This window comes from Pongo abelii, chromosome 8 (genome assembly GCF_028885655.2).
Source record: "Pongo abelii isolate AG06213 chromosome 8, NHGRI_mPonAbe1-v2.0_pri, whole genome shotgun sequence".
Lineage (NCBI taxonomy): Eukaryota > Metazoa > Chordata > Mammalia > Primates > Hominidae > Pongo > Pongo abelii.
This window is the reverse complement of record NC_071993.2, coordinates 16588203-16612048: the sequence shown is the minus strand read 5'-3', so window position 1 is coordinate 16612048 and position 23846 is coordinate 16588203. Positions and strand designations below refer to the sequence as shown.

The window sequence follows — 23846 nt, the reverse complement described above, 5'->3', positions numbered from 1 at the left end:
TGTAGGGTGGGGGGAGGGGGGAGGGATAGCTTTAGGAGACATACCTAATGCTAAATGACGAGTTAATGGGTGCAGCACACCAGCATGGCACATGTATACATATGTAACTAACCTGCACATTGTGCACATGTACCCTAAAACTTAAAGTATAATAAAAAAAACAAAAACAAAAAACCATTTCTAACAAAAATACAAAAAATCAGCCAGGTGAGGGTGGTGCACGCCCGGGGTCCCAGCTACTCAGGAGACTGAGGTGGGAGGATTGTTGGAGCCCAGGAAGTCAAGGCTGCAGTGAGTCACGATCAAGCCACTGCACTCCAGCTTAGGTGACAGAGCAAGTGAGACCCTGTCTCCAATAAATAAATCAACCAATCAATCAATAAAATAATTAAATTAAAAATAAAAATGGGAATGAATTCCTTTAAATTCTTCTTATTGACAAAACAAACTGAGTGGAAAATTCAGGGGAAGAAAATAGTGTGAGTGATCACACATGGGTTTCAAAGGGAAGTCCTGAAAATAAGTAGAATGTGGTATGAGATATTAATAAGGGGTGGGACCAGAAACAAGAAAATCAACACCTGATAGTCATCAGGTATTTAATATGGCCCCAGCTCGTTTAATCCTTACAGAAGCTCTATCAGGAAGGTGTGACTGTCCCCATCTTACAGATGAGGACTTTAAGTCTCAGAAAAGATAAACTCAGGTCTCAGCCTGAAGAGCTTCAAACAAACCCAAACTGCTTTTGTGTTCAGAGGCCATGTTCTTAGACCAGGCTGCCCCTCCAGGGGTGAGAACACCCAAACACCACGGCAACTCCGTTCCTCCTACAAGGCACTCACACCACGGAGACACACTCACCATCGCAGTAACACCCAGGAACAAGCACCTTGCACCGTGAACGTCTAACAAGGTGACTTACCCATGTGAAATTGACATTCAGCTGGATGGCTTCCAGGGACTGCCAAAGCGCTACTGAAGTTGCATTTATGCAAGTGACTTTCTTTTTCACTTGGAGAGGGTTGACCCCAAATGTCAGTATATTACCATGGGAAAATGAACTCTGTGTGCCATCCAGCAGATGAGGATTAAACAGAGGTCCTGTCCCTCCCAGTCACCAATGATCTCATAGCACATCTTAGAAGAGTGGAGGTGCTAACCTCAGCCAGTTTTCCTCATTCTGCATTCTATATCCATGAATACTTCTTGAGAGTTGTTTTTTATTTTATTTTTTTGAGATAGAGGCTCGCTCTTTCACACAGGCTGGAGTGCAGTGGCGCGATCTTGGCTCACTGCAGCTTCCACCTCCTGGGTTCAAGCGATTCTCCTGCCTCAGCCTCCCGAGTAGCTGGGATTACAAGTGCCCACCACCACACCCGGCTAATTTTGTATTTTTAGTAGAGACGGGGTTTCGCCATGTTGGCCAGGCTGGTCTCAAACTCCTGACCTCAGCTGATTCGCCAGCTGATCTGCCTGCCTCGGCCTCCCAAAGTGCGGGGATTACAATGTGAGACACTGCGCCCGGCCATCCATGAATAATTCTATTCTTTCTTACTCCAACCTTTCCCAGCTTTTAAGGTCAGTATTTTTCACTTCTTCCCCTGAAGAGTCAGTGAAGTGATTGTGACACACAGAAGAGCTACCGCATTTCACACTGAAAAAAAGTCCCATCTTCAAGGTGGATGAAATGATTGCAATGTCATTTACAAAATATCCTGGGATTTCCCAGAAGGAAGACCAGATTTTTGTATCAAGTACTTGCTCATGTCATTCATATGATATCATTTCTTCTGCTGCATATTTTATACTTTTGCTCAACTAGTAAGTAACTTTTCTGTATATAAGAAACAGGCATAAATTTAGGGAAAATAAATTGCCATCAGCTAAAAAAAAAAAAAAAATGGTGTCCAAAGTGATTTGGCTCTTTATTCTCAGAATACAGTTATCATTTACCCAGTTTCTTAAGGCTGGTACTATAATGCAAGACAGGTGATTCTATTTTCAACCCCCTTTTATATTCTAGATCTTATCCGTATGCTGAGGGGTTTAGTTTAATGTCAAAATGCACTCTGTGTGGGAGAAAGGAAGTCTGCATGAAGTGATAATTTAGACAAGGGTCTGTGGGCTCCCTAGGTAGAAAGAACTGAGGAGCAGAGGAAAGAATTTGATCCGTGGGTAGGATCAAGATAACGAAAGCACCTACCATTTGTCTTGGGCTTTACAGTTTCAAATAACTCTCAGGTACTTTATTTCATTTCACACATTGAAACACACCTTCATAAATTAATTCAGTGAACATCTACTATCAGCTGTCTTGTGCTATTCTCTGTGTTAGGAATATAGACATGAATAAGAAATTTAAAATGCTATCTCAAGGAAATTAAAGTCTGCAGAAGGAAGATATTTAAGCTAATAATTATAGTTAAATGTGCTAAAAACATTTAAGTACAAATAAATACAAAGTATTACAAAAGAAGAATGAAACACTTAATTTTTTTCACTTGATTCACTTTGATTCATTTGAGTTGAGTCTTAAAGGACACTATTTAGACAAATGTTGGCAGGGTTCAAGATGAACTATCCAGACAGGCTGGGCATATGGCTCATGCCTGTAATCCCAGCACTTTGGGAGGCCAAGTTGAATGGATTACCAGAGGTTAGGAGTTTGAGACCAGCCTGGGCAACATGGTGAGATCTTGTCTCTACTAAAAATACAAAAATTAGCCAGGCGTGGTGGCAGGTGCCTATAATCCCAGCTACTTGGGAGGCTGAGGTAGGAGAATTACTGGAACCCAGGAGGCAAAGGCTGCAGTGAGCCAAGATTGCGCTACTGCACTCCAGCCTGGGTGACAGTGTGAGATTTCATCTCAAAAAAAAAAAAAAAAAAAAAAAAAAAATCCAGAGAATCACCTGCTGAGAGGCAAAAAGGGTGTAGTTTATCAGAGAAAGGGGAGAAGAGAGGGGAATCATCCATCCATCTATCCATCCATCCATTTAACAATAAATTGTTGATCACCTACTTGCAATCAGCCATGAGCGGGGAAAGCAAACACAAATAACACCAGTCCCATCTGGGAAGAAGTTCAGTATCTACTACGGAAAAGAGCCACGGAAACAAACACTTGCTGTACAGAATTTACCAAGTGTCATGGTAAGAGTGCTGCTAGGAACTAGGCTGGCAAAGAGAAGGAGATATCAAACAGTGGTTGGCTGGTTCTGGAAAAGCTTCATAGAGGAGAAAACCCCTGCTGAATTGCATTCTGAAGAAAGATTCTGCTAAATAGATAAGGGGAAATAGAACATTCACAGCAGAGAGAATAGCATGTGTGAGATGCATATAAGGACAACCAATACAGGGCACTCAAAGACATGGTCAGTGTGGCTTTGGCCCAGAGACTGTGCGCATACTGGGAATAACGAGAGATAAGGTGGAGGGAGGCGAGGGAACCAGAAGACCAAGGCCTTCAGATTTTGTGCCTGAGGCAAAGGTGACCCATTGGAGGGTTTTAAGTCAGGATCAGGGATATAATTAGAATGGCCTTTGGAAAGATCTGGTGGATTGTGGAGGCAAGATCTGGGACCAAAACTAAGGGAGGGATTTGTGTTTGGAGACTTATAATAATTCAAATGATAAATGAGGGGCTGAATTCAGAGAACACCAGAGGAGTGGATAGGAGAGCTTGTATTTGGAGGTCTTTAGGCTAACAGCTGGGTAAATAGCGCTGTTATTAGCCAGATTACGGAGCACAGCAGCAAGAGTGAAGGATGAGGCATTGGCTCCACAGGGACAGCCATGCAGGAGGAGAATCACAAGCCTGTCTTGCTTGGGCAACTGGTTAGATGTTGGCACCATTAAATAACAAGAACAAGGAGCAGGTTGTGAAACTCACAATAGACTGGTGAAATAATTATGTCACATATTAATGTCACTGCACAAATAAAGAAACAAAAACATGGGTCTTCTTTAAAGTGATCAACAATGCAGGTATTCCAACTCCTAATCTAGTGCCCTTTCCATTGTGCTGAGCTTTGATTTAATTGTAACTCATCACCCATTTGACTTTGTGAATTCCTTGGGCAAGTGGTGGGCCTGTGAGGGCAGCTCTATGTGGCTCATGGAGCTAGCTCAGGCCCTGACATCTGAAGAATCATAAATTGCATTCCCTGATAAAACTTACAGACTTGATTAAGTATGTTTTAAAAATTGGCATACAAATAAAATAACAATAGAATGCTTATATATACAACTGATTTATTGAAAAAATTGTTGAATTTCAATGACTGATCATTAAAAATTGTTTACCAAAAAAGTAATTCCAGGCCGGGCGCGGTGGCTCACGCCTATAATCCCAGCATTTTGGGAGGCTGAGGTGGGTGGATCACTTGAGGTCGAGAGTTTGAGACCAGCCTGGCCAACATGGCAAAACCTCATCTCTACTAAAAATACAAAACTGGCTGAGCGTGGTAGTGCATGCTTGTAATCTCAGCTACTTAGGAGGCTGAGGCACAAGAATCACTTGAACCTGGGAGGTGGCGGTTGCAATGAGCTGAGATGGCACCACTGCACTCCAGCCTGGATAAGAGAGCAAGACAATGTCTCAAAAAAAAAAAAAAAAGTAATTCCAAAAAATCTTTGTACTCCTCTCCCTTGAGTTTATCAATTTAGAACCAACGAATATTTGTACAACTATGTGGAATTCTTATTTTTTTTAAGTTTTTCAACAACTACTTAAAATAATTATTAAACTCAACTAGAATTATACACTTAATAACCTAAAATTAATTTTAAAATGTTTATAATGCAATATTTTAAAAAAGCAAATTACTATAATTGAGTGATTATAACCTAATTTACTATACTCTGATATTAACATAATTTTAAAACATTATTCTTGTATATTCTTACACTGCTAATGACAGCTCCACTGCAACTATGAGATCTGAGAAATTCTTAATTGATGGAATTTAACTGATCTCAATTAAAAATAAATTTAAATGTCAAAAATAGAAAGTAAATAGAGATGATGTAAATTTTTAATGTGTGGTCTAAACATTGCCTATGATTAAAAATATATAATTTGCTACTTCTACTAACAATTTGCCAAGAATTTTAGTTTGATCCAGACTCAAGCCATAAATGAGAGTGGTACGTTTGCATTAATATACTAGTTTATGCCCAAATACGTAGGTATTTTAAAAATTTATTTTTTATGGGATTCTTTTTGCATGAAGGCATGACTTTTATTGAACAATATTTTTGGTATTGGAGAATAACTGGGAACGAAAAATAATAAAAAAATTCAGTATGCTATTATCTGTATTTTAACAAGCATCTCCCCCCACCACTTTATTCAGTTCTCTGACTGCTTGGGTCGCTAAAGAAATGTTTAATGACATCATAGGAAGGAATGACGTCACCCTTTCAATATTATGACTTAAGTGTAGGCTTAAGCAAAAGGAACAGATGGCTGCAAGAGAGAAAAACCCTTGTTTAAATTAGACTAAACCCAGAAGTTGGCTCCGAATTACAAAGTGTAATTAAAACTTTATTTTAGAATGCATTTCACAGTTTATACATCCCAGGAAGAGCTTTTTACCATATGAACTCTTCAGCTACCACATAGCACAAAAGAGGTTGCGTTTTTCATGTAAGGCGATACACGGTTCAGGGAATGACGATATTGAGGAGAGTGAAGACAAATCTCATAGACATGGCAATCCTATTTGTTAAAATGTCACATTTCATGGGAATGGTGTCAGAGTCATGAAAAATTGCTTTAGAAAAAAAATTACTCGTGGAAGGCTTTGGTGGGTGGAATGTACTGGATAGAGCACATGCCAGCATTTCCCTTTCACCAGGAAGGCAAGTCTGTCCAAAACGGTATAATTTGGGATACTCCACAATTAATTATTAATTATCACCATAACTTTATTGCATTTTATTTGGCACTATTTATGAATATAAAGAATTTTGGTGCATTTTACTTTGTCAAATATTTGCCTGGATTTCTTTCTCTTTCCTTTTTTCCTTCTTTCTTTCTCTTCTTTCTTTCTCCCTCCCTCCCCTTCCTTCCTTTCTGCCTCCCTCCCTCCGCCTTTCCCTTTCTTCCTTCCATAGGTTCTACATGTTGAGAGAAAATACATAGTAAGCAATAATTAGGGCAGAGGTGGGAAACATTTGCATAACACTTTAGGGTTAAAAATAATTTTTCTGGCCGGCTCAGGGGCTCACGCCTGTCACGCCAGCATTTCGGGAGGCCGAGGCAGGAGGATCACTTGAGGAAGGAGTTGAAAATTAACTTGGGAAAGAAACATAGCAAGTCCCCATCTCTTTTACTCTTAAAAATTAAAAAAAAAATTGTTTTTAAGAATAAAAGAAACTCAGTGCCATATTCATAGGATTCTAGATGTTACAAACAAATACATGCACATAGCATTCCAATTGTTCTTAAACACCACTGTATTACTTAACTATATCAGTATGTTTTGCTCAATTTCAGTTTGTCAAACATTTGCTTGGAATTGTTTTTGAATGACTTCCCATTAATTCACGAATATTCACAGGGATTAAATGTGTGTAAGTTCCAAGGAAACCACATAATTATTTTTTGTGACTTTTCACAGAAAACCTTAAGGTTAAAAATCACCATAATTATAATTAAATAATGACTTTGAAGGCAGAGAGTGGGTTGTTCTTCAGGCTACAGCCCAGCATCTGGTATATGGTAATTAGACATGCAAGTATTTGTGGAATGAATGAATGATGTGATATCCCACTCTCTTCTTTCATCTAATTAAGAGCATGAAAAAAATATCAAAATTATAGCTTTCCAAGAGTTTGGCCAATTTGGCACGAATGATCAGAGGCAAAGGGAATAAAATGTGCTGTTGGCCGGTTCCCTAAATGTTTCCCTCTTGTTGTCTTTCAGAAACCCTTAGGTCAATTCCTCTACCTTCCTCAGCTAGGAATTTTCAAAGACAGTGATGCGCTATTTTCCTTCACTTAATTATCATTGTGCCCTTAATCAAACTCTAGGCCCTGGATTTCTGTCAAAGCCCTTTGGCTTGTTGAATAGATAACCAAGTAGAAAAAAGATTCAAGCACACAGCACCTGTCTGTTGCCCCTCCAGGGGGCTAAAAAACTTAATCAGTAAATAGTTGCTACCCAAATACCTGCCAGCCATGCTGTTTTACTCAGCTTTCATAGGTAAAGAATTTTGTTGTCATAAAAATACCTATTGCCACTCTAGTAGTCCATTAAGGATAAAATCTCCTTGAAGATGAATGGCAAAAAGGATATATGTGGGGTGTTGTTTTTTTCAATCTCATCTAGCCTGTATTAGACTGGAAGCCAAGGCAGTGCTATCATTACACGTCACCTGGACATGTGGGTAGAGTTTTAACAAGTAGTAAAATTATAATCAGTGATTGAAAGGTAGAAAGGCTTCATAGATTAAGACCAAGCACGAACACTTAAGTGCCAGGTGCTCTTTTCCAATAAATGTTGACTTTGGGTGGCTGTAACCATCAAGGGTAGCCCCCTGCAATGTTCCCAAGGGTTACATTCACAGCAGCCAACAGGCCCATGTTTCTTAAAGGGAGCAGATGGTTAGGGGACGGCCTAGACACAGAAGCAGATTTATCTTGTCAAGCTGTTATCTCCTAGTAAATGACCTTAAGCAGGTCACCAATGGTCACATGACAATAATGTAGTTCGGAGGTCTCCTAAGGTGATGGCCATTCATTAACTCTTCCCTCTCAGGGTCCCAAATGCCCCTTTTGGATAGCCATGTAGCAATTTGTTGTTGTTGTCGCAATGTGTGTATGTGTGTGTGTGTGCACCCACACAAATGCATGAATCCTAATGAAGACTGTATATCTTCAAAAATATTTACCTGCTTCAATGTGATTGGGGGCATACTGTAATATTTTATTTTTGTATACTCAAATGATGGAAATACTACTTTAACGGGGAAAAATAAACTGATCATGGGTAGGTAAGACTGAGGGTCAGTCCAATTGGAGAGTCCCAGCATTCTGGAGGTGGCTATGAAGCAGAGCCACCGCCTGATTATCTTCCAATCACAGGGTAGCCTCAGAGCCTTTTTTTGGTTTTTAATGTCTGAAAAGGCATGATGGGGGAAATGAAATGATTTGCCATTTTGTCTTGGTTTTTATTTTTTGGAGGCCTTGTTTTGGGGATGCAGGTCTGTTTTGTGAGGCTTCTGTGCATTTCGTTGCATGAAATACATGCCTTTTGTGATTTGTCCCCATTACAGAAAGCTGAAGTCCTTGGCCGTTCAGTACGGCTCAGATTGTATGCACAGCCCTGCAGACCTCAGAGAGTCTGTGAGAGGCTGACCCAGTCAAACTTCAGCATGGCCACTGTCTTGCTGTGAACAGCCACTTCAAAGAGCTAACAATGCCTGCATCTGCCTCCCTGATTATTTTTTTCTGTTACTTTATTTGGTATGTTTTTCCGAATGCACTGCTTTTTCTAAAGCCATGTTCCCTAGCCGCCTCCCTACTGAAATGCTCATACTTTCATGTATGACTTTTTCATGCACTGGAACCCTGAATAATCCATCAGATAGGTACAGAATGGATGGCTGCTCTAGCGATGGTCTCAGAATTTTCTAGAATGTTCTGAGTTTGTCTGATGTCAGGTCAACCTTTCCATTCTGTTCTGAGCCATTCTAGAGAGATATATTGAAACTGCAGCCAAATGGAAATCTGGTAATGTATCTTTATTGTTTAACAGAAAAAAAATACATATGTGTGTGTATATACATAAATATATACATATGTGTATATATAGGTGTAGTGTATACATATATGTATATCACTAGGCAATAAAGAAAACATTTGCAATTTATATATTGTTTGATTTTATGAGCAGGGAAATACTACTGTGGTAGAAGTAAAGGTTTATTTCACATTTTCCAATGAAAGCTTGTTTTCTATTTGTGCCAAGCATAATTTTCTAACTTACATACATGTCTAACTGTAAATAGATGGAGATAGAAAGATTCTTCTTTACGAATCATCTTGAGCCAGTTTCAAGCAGTATGGCAGACTAGATGTTCACAGAAAAACTTTCCAGCAGAATGCATGTAAAATACTACATTATATTGAAGAGAGGGGAAAAAAAACCACCCTATTTTGAAATGTTTGGTTTAGCTGATCGGAAAGTAACACTTACTTGCTCAGGGGACAGAGACAACAAGAGAGCTGAGAAAATGAGGAATAAGTTGAGACCTAGAGCTAGCATTTGCCTAAAAGGAATTAATGAACCAAGTAAGACAGAGCTTGGGCTTGAACTGAGTAGGAGATCAGACTGGAGACATATAAAGGGCTACTCCCTTTATATGGAAGGCAACATCCTTGAGGATGAAGTAGGTAAAAACTTGCCCCACAAACAGTTTTTGGAGATTACAGATGGTCCCTGGCTAGTTTGCCTTAATGCTTTTTGGACTTTACAATGGCATGAATGCAATACACATTCACTAGAAACCGTACTTCAAGTACCCAGAGAAACATTCCATTTTCCACTTTCAGTACAGTATTCAATAAATTACATGAGCTGTTCAACACCTTATTATAAAATAGGCTTTGTGTTAGATGATTCTGTGGAACTATAGGCTAATGTAAGGGTTCTGAGCACGTTTAAGGTAGGCTACGTTAAGCCATGGTGTTCAGTAGGCTAGGTATACTAAATGCACTTTCAGCTTACAATATTTTTGACTTACAATGGGTTTATTGGAACATAACCCATCTTAAGTCAATGGGTATCTGTATATACCTTCCTCAGTCTTGTCTTCTAGTGAAAGGAAGGTAAGTTGAGAAAAAATCTCCCTTGAGAATCCATAGCCCCATTCCTGCACTTGCTAAGCTGAGGGGTCAGAACTCATAGCACCTGTGTGGGTCTAAGTCTCTCAAGTCTAAAATTTAGTTTAAACAGTCACAAAAAGCTTTATGTGATTCCATCTACATGAGGTACCTAGAGTAGTCAAATTCATAGAGACAGAAAGTAGAATGGCGTTTGTCACAGGCCATGGGGAGTGAATACACTCAACATTACTGAACTGTACATTTCAAAATGTTTAAAAGATGATAAATTTTATGTTATGCACATTTTACCACAATTAAAAAATTTAGCATAAAGTGTCCCACGTAAGTAGTGCCACAACTTCCTACCAGAAATAAAGAATAAATAACCAAAAAAAAAACAGGGATAAGAGGAAACCAGCCTAACGCTCATAATAATTTCCAAGAAGTCTGATCTCACAACAAAAAATTGTACTCTAAAACATAAGGAAATAACCTCCTATCAATGACAGCCAGAAGAACTAGTAAACTATATCAGAGTAAAACAAAGGCAGTAGAAATTAGATTTATCAATTACAAGTTATACATTGTATGTTTAATATTTTTTAAAGGTTGAATTGAAACCATGTTGAAAGGAAAATAAATGATCAAAATTAACCAAGCAGATATGAAAAGTAACCAACTAGAACTTAACAGGTAACAGAAAAACTATGTAGTTCTCAATATTATAAACCAAATATATTGGCTAAGCGACAGATTGATTCTGTTGGAAAGAGAAGTAGTAAATAGGAAGATCAAACTGAAGAAATTATAGCTCAGTGATGCACATGGATGGAAATATGAAAGAGATGTTAAGAAATATACAGTATAGGTAAGAAAGCCCTACATATATCAAATTGGAGTTTGTGATACAGATGATAAACAACATGTGAGTGAAACAATATTTAAAGAGATAATGACTGAGGCCTTTCAGAAACAATGAAAGATACATCCTTACATTCAGGAATCCCAAGGAATGTCAAGCACGCAATTAAAATAAATTTATGACCAGGTACAATGGCATATGCCTATAGTCCCAGAACTTTGGGAGGCCAAGATGAGTGACTTGCTTGAGCTCAGGAGTTTGAGACCAGCCTGAGCAACAGGGCAAGAACCTATCTCTACAAAAAATATAAAAATTAGCCAGGTGTGGAGGCACATGCCTGTAGTCCCAGCTTCTTGGGAGGCTGAGGTTGGAGGATCACTTGAACTTGGGAGGTTGGGGCTGCAGTGAGCCAAAATCATGCCACTGCACTCCAGCCTGGGCAAAAGACAGAGAGACTCTCTCTCTCTCTCCATATATATATGTATATATATATATATATATACATATATATATACACACATATATATTTATATTTATATATATTTATATATTTATTTATATATTTATATATTTATTTATATATTTATACATATTTATATATTTATATATTTATACATATTTATATATTTATACATATTTATATATTTATACATATTTATATATTTATATATATTATATATATTTATGTATTATATATTTATGTATTTATATATTTAAATTAGTAGAAATGCAGAATACTTGAACATGATAAACAATTATGTTCTAATAGACATAGAACACTTACACTGTGTAATAACTGCAGAATGCAATGCTTTTAAGAATCTAAAACATTTTATAAAATTTAAAAGTATTAGTGTAATACATTTTTGAAGGTATGAAGTACTTCACAATGTTTAAAAAGTATCATCCTTACTCAATAAATGTGCTACATATATCCCACATCATACAAGGCAACATTATAAAATACATTGTTTTAAATTCAAATTAAGCTGTCCAAGATCTTCCACCAATGAGAGTCAGAATTTAAAGATCTCACTGGGTCCAAAGAGTCTAGTTTTCACAGTCTGATGCATTGCCTCTGTGACCAGTATATAGAAGCATGCCTCTACTTTATCAGTGCAACCAGAAGATTCCTCCAGATAGCCAAGTATGGATCTTGATACCAACCTGGTTGCCAGGAGAATTGCCTTTATCCTATTGTGCCTCAGTTTCCCCATTAATACTGACTTCTCTGTTCTGCTATAACTACAACTTGTTTATATTTCCTGCACATGATTTTACAATATTTTTTATTAAGTAGAAGAATTTTTTTTTTTTCTTGAGACAGGGTCTTGCTCTGTTGCCTAGGCTAGAGTGTAGTGGTGTGATCATGGTTCACTGCAGCCTCATAAGGAGAGGCATTTTATCAATACATTTTGTAGGACTGTTTATTAAATAACAATGTGTCCGGTCTGATAATCAGGATTTATCAATATGTTAATATGGCTTTACTCCAATAGGCAAGATAGAAGTAACTGTAATATATTATTAGTCTCACTGGTGCTGTATTAATTCTGTAATAAATTCAATTTAAGGCTAATGAGTAGCCTTAGCAACACTGTTAGACTTGTTCATAAAATTAACAGCAGCTGGCATTTCTTCATTTCGTCGTTTATTTTACTGTCCCCTATGCATCGAAAATAATATTTAGGGATTAAATGGTGAACCCCAACAAGATAGGTCCATATTCTAACTCTTGGAACCTCTGAAAGTGACATTATTTGGGGAAAACGTCTTTGCAGATATAATTAAGTAAATGATCTGAGATGAGATTATTCTGGATTATCTGGATGGGCCATAAATCCAATGGCAACTGTTGTTGTAACAAACAGAAGAGAAGACATAGACAGTGAGGAAAACGCTATGCGAAGACAGAGGCAAAAACTGTAGTTATGCAGCCACAAACCATGGAACAGCTGGATCTGAGGCTATGGAAGAAGCAAGGAAAGATTCTTCCTGCAGCCTTTGGAGGAAGCGGGGCCCTGACAATGTTTCATTTCAGATTTCTGGCCTCCAGAACTTTGAGAGACTAAATTTCTGTTGTTTGGGGGCACCCAGTTTGTGATAACTTGTTACAGCAGCAATAGGAAACTAACGCATGATACTACCCAACAAATGCTATACTTATTACCATTATTTTTATAATTGTATTTTCCAAAATTCAGATGATTCAAACCACAAGTGACACAAATGTGAACACTTATATTTGCGGTTTTCTTCTCTGGGTGAAACCATTGACATTCCCTCCCTTTATATGTGTGATAATTTTATTACTCCAACTACTGGTAAACATTGAGCAAGTGGAATTGGCAGCTACTTTGATAGCATCCCATGAGACAAAGAAATGAAGTAGACAGTGACACCTGTTATGAGTTATGAAGGATTGAGTAAACAAAAGGAAATGGCTTATGCAAAATACCTTATGTGAAATACCTAGGATACTATCTAACACAGAGGAGGGACATAAAAATGGCAGCATTGACTTTTATTCATGTCAGTTGTGAAACTTTATAAATACTACCTTCCATATAGTTAGTGGTTTTCTCTACATGATTAGTATTGCATTGACTGATTACTGTAGATTCTTAATTTGATCATGCAATAATTATATGGTGGTTTGCATTCATTTGTAAGATAGCCTGCTTACCTATCCAGGTGTGACATGACTGTTTTGGAGATGTCTGCACCTGCTTCTTGCAATATTCGGATAATCTGAAATGGTGCCCTGGAGCTCCGTCCAGGATGGATAATAACAGGACAACCAAGCTGAGCCTGGGCATGAGCTGTGGCCTGGAGAACCTTTCTTTCACTCTCAGTCAAAGGCCAAGAGCAACCAATTTCTCCAATAACGCCACACTTGATACTGGTTCCATCAGCTCCATGGAGAATTTCATTCATAAGGACATCGGTAAGCTAAGGAAGAGTGAGAAGGAACATATTTTATAGGTTGTGAAATTTATCAAAATAGATCCACCACAGTATGGGAATGAATTTATTTATTTTGTCATTCATTCTTTTAAAAATGTATTCAATATTTATCAATTAATATTGGCCAAGGAAAAAGGCATTTTGCTGGCCAAATCGCAAATCAATAAGTTTCACTAAATCCAAGATTAGATAATATCATACCGTGATTATTTAACAAGAAATTTATAGCTTTAGGAAGCTGGAGGGGGACAAAGTGACTTAACGAGAGTACATTCAGGATGAAGCAAAAAAAATCTGTAACTTAACCTGGGGAGCAGCATCTAGAATATACAAGACTGCTAATCAATTGAATCTATGTCCCGTGTATCAATTCATTCTTTTTCTTTCTTCTTTGTTTTTTTTTAAAGAAGCAGAGGTCTCACCATGTTACTCAGGCTGGACTTGAACTCCTGAGATCAAGTGATCCTCCCATCTCAGGCTCCCAACTAGCTAGGACTACAGGCTTGCATCACTGCACAAGGCATCAAGAAATGCTTTAATTCTCTCCTATTTATTCAGTCTTTTATCATAGACAGCACAGAAAATTCACAGCACACTATACTACTATTACACTTTTGGGTTCATATGTATAGTTACCACTAAGAGTGGTTGAAAGAATATATAATCCTCATCATCAGCATAGTCTTTAAACAACATAAATACATTAAAAAAAATAAAGTCCTGGTTGGAAAATAATGCAGAAAAAATTTTGAAATAAAAAATATTCTAGAGAGTAAGTGATCTTTTGCAAAGACTTAGCTGACACCCTATGCCTGTCATGCAGGCAATGGAAGATACATACGAATATATACATATATGTGTAAACATGTATAAATAGATACATGTGTGTTTAGAAAAAGAACACATACCCATGCAAAAAAAGGTTTTGCAGCTTATTCTTTTTGTCCCTAAACAATTTACTTCCTTCTGCCCATTCTTAAGACCATATTATGACAAAACACAGGGGAATGAATTTTCTTCCACCTCTCCTGTTTTGTGAAAGGAGAGTGAAACATATTCACAAATGTGCCAAGTCTTTGCCTGCCAAGTTTCACCCTACAGTGAATCTTCATTGCTGGTTATTATAAAATCCAGGGTGAAAAAAAATCGAGGTAGCATAACTGAAGATGGAAAAGTGAGGTTTACAAATAGACTGTGGTGCCAATACTGAGGACAGATACGATATACACAAATCTAACTATTACCATGTTGGATTTTCCAATGACCAGTGCACGAAGATCTCTTTCTTTGACACTTATTATTATTATTTTCTTTTTTCTTTACCACAAGGCTTGCTTGCAAAATTGGCACTTTCTTTATGAAATACAGTGTTACTAACTGGGGCCCCAACTGGCAGATGTCTTTGCTAGCTAGCAAATTTCTGTAGCATGCCCAGCTACCTCTGAACCCAGGGCATTTCCAACGTTCTGGCTCTTCTGAATTTATGAACAAATACTGTCAAAGAACTTAGGCTTTTTACCTGCTCCACTGACATGGCCCTGGTCTCTGAGGAGTGAGTTGCATCCACATAAAACCCAGCTCCGGATATGATATGGACGCCAGTCTCTTCTGCAAGCCTCTTCAACGTCTGCGTGTCTCGGCTAATCCCAGTGGTTGTGTTTTCCACCAAAGCCCCTCCACCATTAGCTTTAAAATACAACAATTCTTCCTTTATGGCTTCTGTCTCCTGATTTAATTGAAGGTTTTCTTTATGGGAATAGGCGTTTTTCTGAATCCAATATAAATTTTTCATCACGATAGGTTCTTTGGAAATAGCTTCCTGGCATGGGGGAGGTGGACAGTAACAGCAGTCAAAGGTCATGGCCAAGTGCTCATGGGTCAGGGTGCGGCCCAGTTTGCTTGGCTCTACAAGGCCCAAAACGGTTTGGACTTTTCCACTTAAGGAAGACATTTCTGATGGTACCACCAACAGATGCTCTAAAAAGAGGATTTTTTCTTTTTTTCTAAAAACAAACAAACAAACAACTACAATCAGAATATTTAACACGCACATAAACTCTTGTCCATAAGGTATGGGAGGCTGTGAACATATATCCATGTAAGAAGGCAAATCAATAAAACTAGAGATACGATCTCATGATCCCGCCGACGTCAGAATCTATCCCCACTGCAGATCTAAGTGACATGCGTGGTGTTAATTGCCTCCCACCCCTTCTATTGGGAGTCCTCTGCCTGAGTTAGTCCTAACCTTATCTACTGGAAATATTCTTTGATATTCATTTCACTTTTCTTTAACTTAATTGTATCTTGTAATCATAGCTATGCATTCTTGGACACATCAACAGTAATTGTAATTAAAAAAAAGTATTCAGAATCAATAACTTACATCCAAACTAACCATGTATCAGTACTGTTTCACTTGTCACTTTTTAGCAAAATTAAATATCCCGAAGCAACTGATCTTTCCTCCTTTTTATTTTCTTTTTCAGGGAGAGCCTTGCTCTGTTGCCCAGGTTGGAGTGCAGTGGTGGGATCTCAGCTCACTGCAACTTTTGCCTCCGCCTCCCGGGTTCAAGGGATTTTCCTGCCTCAGCCTCCTGAGTAGCTGGGACTACAGGCATGTGCCACCAAGCCTGGCTAATTTTTGTAGTTTCAGTAGAGACAGGGTTTCCCTATATTGGCCAGGCTGGTCTTGAACTCCTAACCTCAGATGATCTGCCTGCCTTGGCCTCCCAAAGTGCTTGGATTACAGGTGTCAACCATCGCGACTGGCCACAACTGATCTTTCTAGTGTTCTTCCACTACCCAAACAAACAAATTTCTGTTGAAGGTCCATTATGTGTCAGAAATTAGAGCCATAAAGAAACAAAAGACAAGATCTCTGACTCACATGACTTCATAGAATACGCCCCTCCCCAAAACAACTGAGGAGTGCACTTGGTTGAATAATGAAATAACAACAACAAATGAACCTCTTCAGGTTGAATGCTTGATTGTCTAGGGCACACAGAAACACACTTCAAAAATACTGAAAAGCAAAGATTCTTAGCCATAATGAAAGCGATTGTGATTTATTGAAACTGAAATCGGCTATCTCTAAAAAGAGCAAAGCCCTCTCTATTCTCGATTTGCTTTCATTTGTAGCACAAATTAAGTGTTCACCAATGTCTATCAGTGATACCAAGAACGCCAATTCCAGTGCTTTCCTTTAAAAGTACATTTCCTTTTAAAAATTTTGTTTAAAGTAAAAATTAAATGGCCAGGTACAGTGGCTCATGCCTATAATCCCGGCACTTTCGGGAGGCTGAGGTGGGAAGATCACATAAGGCCAGGAGTTTGAGACCAGCCTGGCCAACATGGTGAAACCCCATCTCTACTAAAAATACAAAAATTTGCTGAGCGTGGTGGAGCGTGCCTGTAATCCTTGCTACTTGGGAGGCTGAGGCAGAAGAATTGCTTGAACCCAGGAGGCAGAAGTTGCTGTGAGCCGAGATCGCGCCACTGCACTCTAGCCAGGGAAACAGCGAGATTATGTCTCAAAAAAAAATTTAAAGTACATTTCCTAAACGAAGGGTTTATAAAGGAACAAGAGCTACTGAAAATAGTGAGGACAAACTCCTGCATGGCCAAGAGCAAAACCAGGATTCGAGTCCCACACTCTGGGAACTAAAGAAAAGGAGCATCACGTGTTTCCAAGCTCTCAAACTGTTCCTTCAAACAACGTTCTGAAGTCATCATTTCCCCCATATCCCTTGAAAGCCTTCTTTGACTTCCATTTTTGTCATCTGTAAATTAAAATAACAAAGCACATTTCATAGACTGTCGTAAAAATAAATTAGATACCACAGGTAAAAATACCTGTAGATGTATTTGGCACGCAGCCCTTATTCAACAAATAGCTTTGTTCTGCGAATTCTAGGAACTATTCATGTATTTCCTAGGTTATTTCTTTTCAGAGGAAGTGGCTGATGAGAGGGGAGATGATTTGGGGGAACAACGGGAAAACTTGTGAAGGGTATAGTACACACGTAAGACAAGGTGAAAACAACATCACAGGTCAGAGGGTGACAGAATTGTATGCCAATTTATAACAAGCCACTGCAATTATCTGAAACTCAGGTGTTTGAGATATATTGGCTTATAAGACATAAATGATGGATTTAGACTTTTGGACAGAACTTAGGACTTGTGGCTAACATGGCCATTGATTTTGTTTGATAGTACCTTTCTGGAAGCCAAACTTCTATCAGCTAGGCAATTCAAATGGTGGCTAGGAGAAAAGCAGGCAGTGTCTGTTCAGAGAATCACCACACAGCTGCCAGGCACTATACAGGGCAGTATTTTCCATTGATGATAGATAGGAATTTACTGTTCAATGTCTTATTCCTTGCTACTGAGAGCAAGGAGTATGTAGTTCACGCCTTCCATTGATGAAATCACAGTACCATTAATAGTAGATGCAAGCTTCCATATGGGTTAATTTGCCGTTTCTTTCCTTCTGGCTGACCATCTTACAGACATGTTCCAGAGAGTCACAGAGGGGCAGAAACTGAGCTAAATTGATAAAATGCTATCACTTTTGCTAGAAAAGTACCAAACTGCATATTTAATTGATGTATATTTGAAAGAGCAATGTTGGTATGTTTCAAGCTCACAAGCTGTGAGTCTTTCTGAAAAAAAAAATCACTTAAGAAATGTCATCCCTTCTGGGAGATTCCTCTAATGCTCTCAAGCAGAACTGGCTGGCACTTCCTATGATCACACACAATGTAACCTCCACTCAAAGGATAAGAAACGATTAAAGAACAAACTGTAGCCAACATTGCTCTAAGCTGGAATGTCTTTGAGTAGGGTGGAGTGTGTATCTAGAATACACGCTTCCTGTGCAGTGAGGGAGCCCTTTCCCCTCTGCATTCAGCTTGGAGGTTGTTCTCTTCTCAACATACAGGCAAGGGGCTATTCATGGCCTTCCCCCATAGAGAAGAGAGTTCACAGAACAAGGAGGAAGGTAAGGAACGATGAGAGCAGCTATACCCAATAGTGCAAACAGGACTGGTTACCAACAAACAAAGCAGGCTTCTGGCATTTTCCAGAGTATGCCTGAGAAGCTTAAGCATCACTCACATACACTGGCACAGAAGCTAGTGAGAAAGTGGGTAGCCAGAGCTATAAACACATGGGTCAAAAGTTCTGTTGCACTTCATATGTGAAATTTGAACAATCTGAGAGACTGAGGATAGACTGCAATTACTATTACAGCCTAGCCAAGGGGAATAACCTTTCTAATTCTGATGCATCTAGAACTGAAAAAGAACAGAGGGTTTAAAGACAAAAAATAAAAGGGATAAGAGAAGAGAATCAGAGGACAGTCCTCCAGCACAGCTGCAAGCCAGAAACGATAAATAGGATTTGTCTTATTTAAAATACACAGGTTTAAAATATGTATATTCTAAAACTATATGAATAAATCAACTTCTACAAAATATTTAGACAATTCACCTAATTGTTGAAGATTTGGTGTGCAGGATGGTAGTTTGGGGGCAATTTTAGTTTAGTTTCACTGACAGTTCCTCACAGCTATTTCACCCTGGCCATTATACTTAAGATGATTCTGTCTGTGTAGATTGAATATATTTTTCAGTGGCATTTTGAATTTCAGAGGGTAGGACTTTCCAGAACTCTATTTTACTTGTGAATGAGGAGAGCTTCTCTTAACTGCAATACACTGTCCTTATTTCATAAACATAGGCTTTTCTCCCACCCCTGACTCTTTTATACCCAGCCCTCGACCTGGTTGAAGGTACTCGTCTAACAATTTTAAATGCAATGGTCAAATTAGGTCAGGCACAGTGGCTCACGCCTGTAATCTCAATACTTTGGGAGGTCGAGGCAGGCAGATCACTTGAGGCCAGGAGTTCAAGACCAGCCTGGCCAGCACGATGAAACCCCGTCTCTATAAAAAATACAAAAATTAGCTGGGCCTGGTGGCACACGCCTGTCATCACAGCTACTCGGGAGGCTGAGGCAGGAGAATTGCTTGAACCTGGGAGGTGGAAGGTGCAGTGAGCCAAGATTGCACCACTGCCCTCTAGCCTGGACAACAGAGAGAGACTCCATCTCAAAAAAAAAAAAAAAAAAAAATGCAATAGTCAAATTAGAAAATTGAGTTTTGGTGGATCAGTTTTCAGTTGACTTTCCCAACTCCTCCCCCAATCACGAAAAGTCTAATTCTTATCATACATCCCTTGTTTCATTTTACTCATAGTATTAGGTTGGTGCAAATGCAATCATGGTCTTTGCCATGACCGTGATTACATTTGCACCAACCTAATACTATGAGTAAAATGAATGGTAAAAACCGCAATTACTTTTGCACCAACCTAATAGTTTTATGATTCTGAAGAAACCCTAACTGACAAAAAAATGGGAAGGCATCTCAGGGTTTTATGCAGACGATATGAAGTGAAGAGCCTGGCAGCCGTGCACGAATGGATGAAGGGAGGGGGGCCGTTGTACCTGCAGGGAGCCCCATAGGATGTCGCTATTATCCAGAAAAAAATCAGGTAGTGCCTTGTCTGAGATGACACCAGTGGAGATGGCAAGAAACCAGAAACAATAAGAGGCAGAGCAGATGGAACTTTCTAACTGGACTTGCTGGTACTATAAAAGTATCCTCCAAATAAATGGACTTCTAAGAAAAAAGTGCTGTCTGGCCCAAATAGATCAGCACTTCTATTTTTTGAAGTGTTACATCACAGAGCGCGGCTGCACTCTAGAAACACTGCACTTAACACTGACATTTGTGACAAAAATATTTTTTAAATGCATCCTCTTTTTTTTTAAAGCTTGTTTGAGTACTTCCATTGTGCATGCAGGTTCAGACCTGCAACGTGTCTTCTTTGAAGCAGCCTGGGCCTGGACGTTGACCAACGGTGACACCAGGAGTCCCTCCTTGGACATAGTCACCACGCTTCTACTCTCTCAGATATTTATGGTGTAATGGCCCTACTGCATGTGGATTTATAACTTTTAATATTAAACACTGTCAAAAGAATCAATAACCATGCCTGAATGAAGAGAAAGAAATCCCACCACTTCAGGATACAGAGCAATAAAGGGACCCAGCAAGTTCTTTAAACTGTGACATAAATAAAGCAAAACTGCTCAGAGACACAAATGAGCAGCTTGTCGTTGGAGGAAAATGTTGGGTTTCATTCCCAAGCTTTCCTTTTTTTTTTTTTTTTTTCAAATTGACTAAGAATGTAAGAAGAAAACCTGAGGAAATTTGCAAATTCTAAACAATTACGAAGACTATGGCAGTGATGCACCCAGGAAGTGACAGCGCTGGGAAAAGGCCTTTGCAGACAGGTCAGCCTGGGAGAGGTCTCCTCCTCTGGGTCAGCTCAGGCTTTTGCCGTCCTGCATTCCTTGATGTGAGCTGTTCATCTTAAACTGGTAAGTAAATCCACTGAAGCCATTTAAAAACCCAGAAAACACATCAGGCTCCTTGAATGAAAAAAATCAGCTTGTGGCTTCATTAACTCTTCAATTTAACATGGGCCAGTCAACCTCAAGTCACCAGGGTTGAGCAGATGGCCTTTGTGTAGACTGTGGTCTACAAACTTGTAACTAGTACCACTGGCTTCCCAAATTTCTCTGTTTAGTGGCCAAATGAAAACATTTTTTTTTTTTTCTTAAATGGGGCTGGGCACGGTGGCTCACGCCTGTAATCCCAGCACTTTGGGAGGCTGAGGCAGGCAAATCACCTGAGGTCAGGTGTTTGAGACTAGCCTGGCCAACATAGTAAAACCCCATCTCTACTAAAAATACAAAAATTAGTCATCTGTGGTGGCAGGCACCTGTAACACCAGCTACTCGGGAGGCTGAGGCAGGAGAATCGCTTGAACCCGGGGGGCGGAGGTTGCAGTGAGCCGAAATCGTGCCATTGCACTACAGCCTGGGCAACAAGAGCAAAACTCCAACTCCAAAAAAAAAAAAAAAAAAAAGGAAAGGGAGAGGGAGGAAGAAAACAGTATTTCAACCCAGATCGAAGTGCAACATTACTCACTATAGTAACATCCTAGAGTTGGGACAAGTGCAATATTATTGTCAAGACACTGTCGGAATAACTGACCTTTAAATTTTACTTAATTTGAAAAACAGATATCTCATCTCTGCCCTTTTCATTCTCAGAAGGTTCCACACTCAATGCCTTAAGAATGTTTGATGTAAAATTCTTGATTTTGCTAGCAACATATATTCCTGAGAGTGAAACATACACCAAGTTACTTAAATACAATGGTTATCACCTGCTTTTCTTCATGAAGAACTCTCCACGTTGAAGTCTGTCCTCTGCTTTTTCTACAGGGGATTTTCTGTCCCATGGAACCCTAGTCATAGGTTGCCTCCCAGAAATAGTGATACTTCGAGCCAGCTGCACAACTGGTCTTTAGCTGTATTTGTTCAGTAAAGTGCTTAAAATTTGTATTACTTTTAAGTCCTGGCAAGCCATAGACAAATGTTTTAACATGTAAAATATCTATATTCCTCTCATAGTTTCATCTGGAAGGCTATTCTTGAGGTGGTGTGGTCTAGTTGGTAAAATGATGGGTTCAGAGGCAAGAATCCATGGCTCTTTACTAAATAGCTGTGTGGGTTTGGGCAACTTAGTTAACCACTCCACACCTGTTTTTCCCGTCTGTGAAATGAAGGGGTTGACCAGATAACTTCCAGATGGCATCCATGCATCTGTGATTCCTTTAGCTTGAAATGGATATTATTGACCACCTATAGATCATTAACAAACAATGAAAGCTATACTTGCAGAGTGGATTTTTAAATGTATATTTTAGGCTGGACGCAGTAGCTCACACCTGTAGTCTCAGCACTTTGGAAGGCCGAGGTGGGTGGATCATTTGAGGTCAGGAGTTCAAGACTAGCCTGGCCAACATGGTAAAACCCCATCTCTAATAAAAAAATAAAATAAAATGTGTATTTTATATGCATGTGCAGACATCCATCCATCCATCCATCCATCCATCCATCCATCCATCCATCCATCCATCCATCGATCGATCGATCGATCGAAAGACAGAATGAATTTCCATTTCACGTCCTTCAAAGTTTAAAAGATAACTTTAGGCCCAGCATGGTGGCACATGCCTGTAATCCCATCACTCTGGGAGGCCAAGACAGGCAGACTGCTTGAGCTCAGTAGTTTGATACCAGCCTGTGCAACAAGGCAAGCCCATCTCTACTAAAAATACAAAAATTAGCCAGGCATGGTGGTGTGTGCCTATAGTCCCAGCTACTTGAGGGGCTGAGGTGGGAGGATTGCTCGAACCTGGAAGGCAGAGGCTGCAGTGAGTCAAAATCACACCACTACACTCCAATCTGGGTGACAGAGTGGGACCCTGTCTCAAAAAAAAAAAAAAAAGAGAATTCTAGGATGGAGGGATGGTTTGAACAAAACCCCAATGCCAGGCACAGCAGCTCAAGCCTGCAATTTCAGGACGTTGAGAGGCTGAGGTGGGACAATTGCTTGAGTCTAGAAGTTTGAGACCAGCCTGGGCAACATAGCAACACCTTGTCTCTACAAAAGTTAGCTGGGCATGGTGGGGCACTCCTGTGGTCCAAGCTACTCTGGAGGCTGAGGTGGGAGGATCACTTGAGCCTGCGAGGTTGAGGCTGAGGCTGCAGTGAGCCTTAATCACACCACTGCACTCCAACCTGGCCAACAAAGTAAAACCCTGTCTTAAAAAAAAAAAAAAAAAAGGAAGAACCCAAAACTTGGAGTCTTGGCTCCAATGTTTTCTGGTTGTGTGACTGTGGAGCATTTAAAAGCGTCTCATGGCTTAGTTTCCTCACTTGAAAACTGGAATAATATCTGCCTGATTAACCACATAAGATTTGAAATAAAAAGCAAGTAAAACGATACCTAAAAGCACCACTTAAATAATAAAGTACCGGGTCAGGCATAGTGGCTTAGGCCTGTAATCCCAGTACTTTGGGAGGCTGAGGCGGGCGAATCACGAGGTCAGGAGTTTGAGACCATCCTGGCCATCACAGTGAAATCTTGTCTCTACTAAAAATACAAAAATTAGCCAGGTGTGGTGGCATGTGTCTGTAGTCCCAGCTAGTCAGGAGGCTGAGGCAGGAGAATCGTTTGAACCTGGGAGGCAGAGG

General features: G+C 39.4%; 1 protein-coding gene across 1 annotated transcript in view; it reads right to left on the bottom strand.

The window, feature by feature from the left end:
* Positions 1-15664, bottom strand: part of PTER (phosphotriesterase related) — a gene marked incomplete at its 5' end in the record, with an annotated part of 29702 nt that extends 14038 nt beyond the window's left edge. Inside the window, 2 exon segments of the mRNA NM_001133311.1 lie at positions 13381-13646; positions 15181-15664. Coding sequence (NP_001126783.1) covers positions 13381-13646; positions 15181-15612 — 698 coding nt within the window.
* Between the last annotated feature and the right edge of the window lie 8182 nt (positions 15665-23846).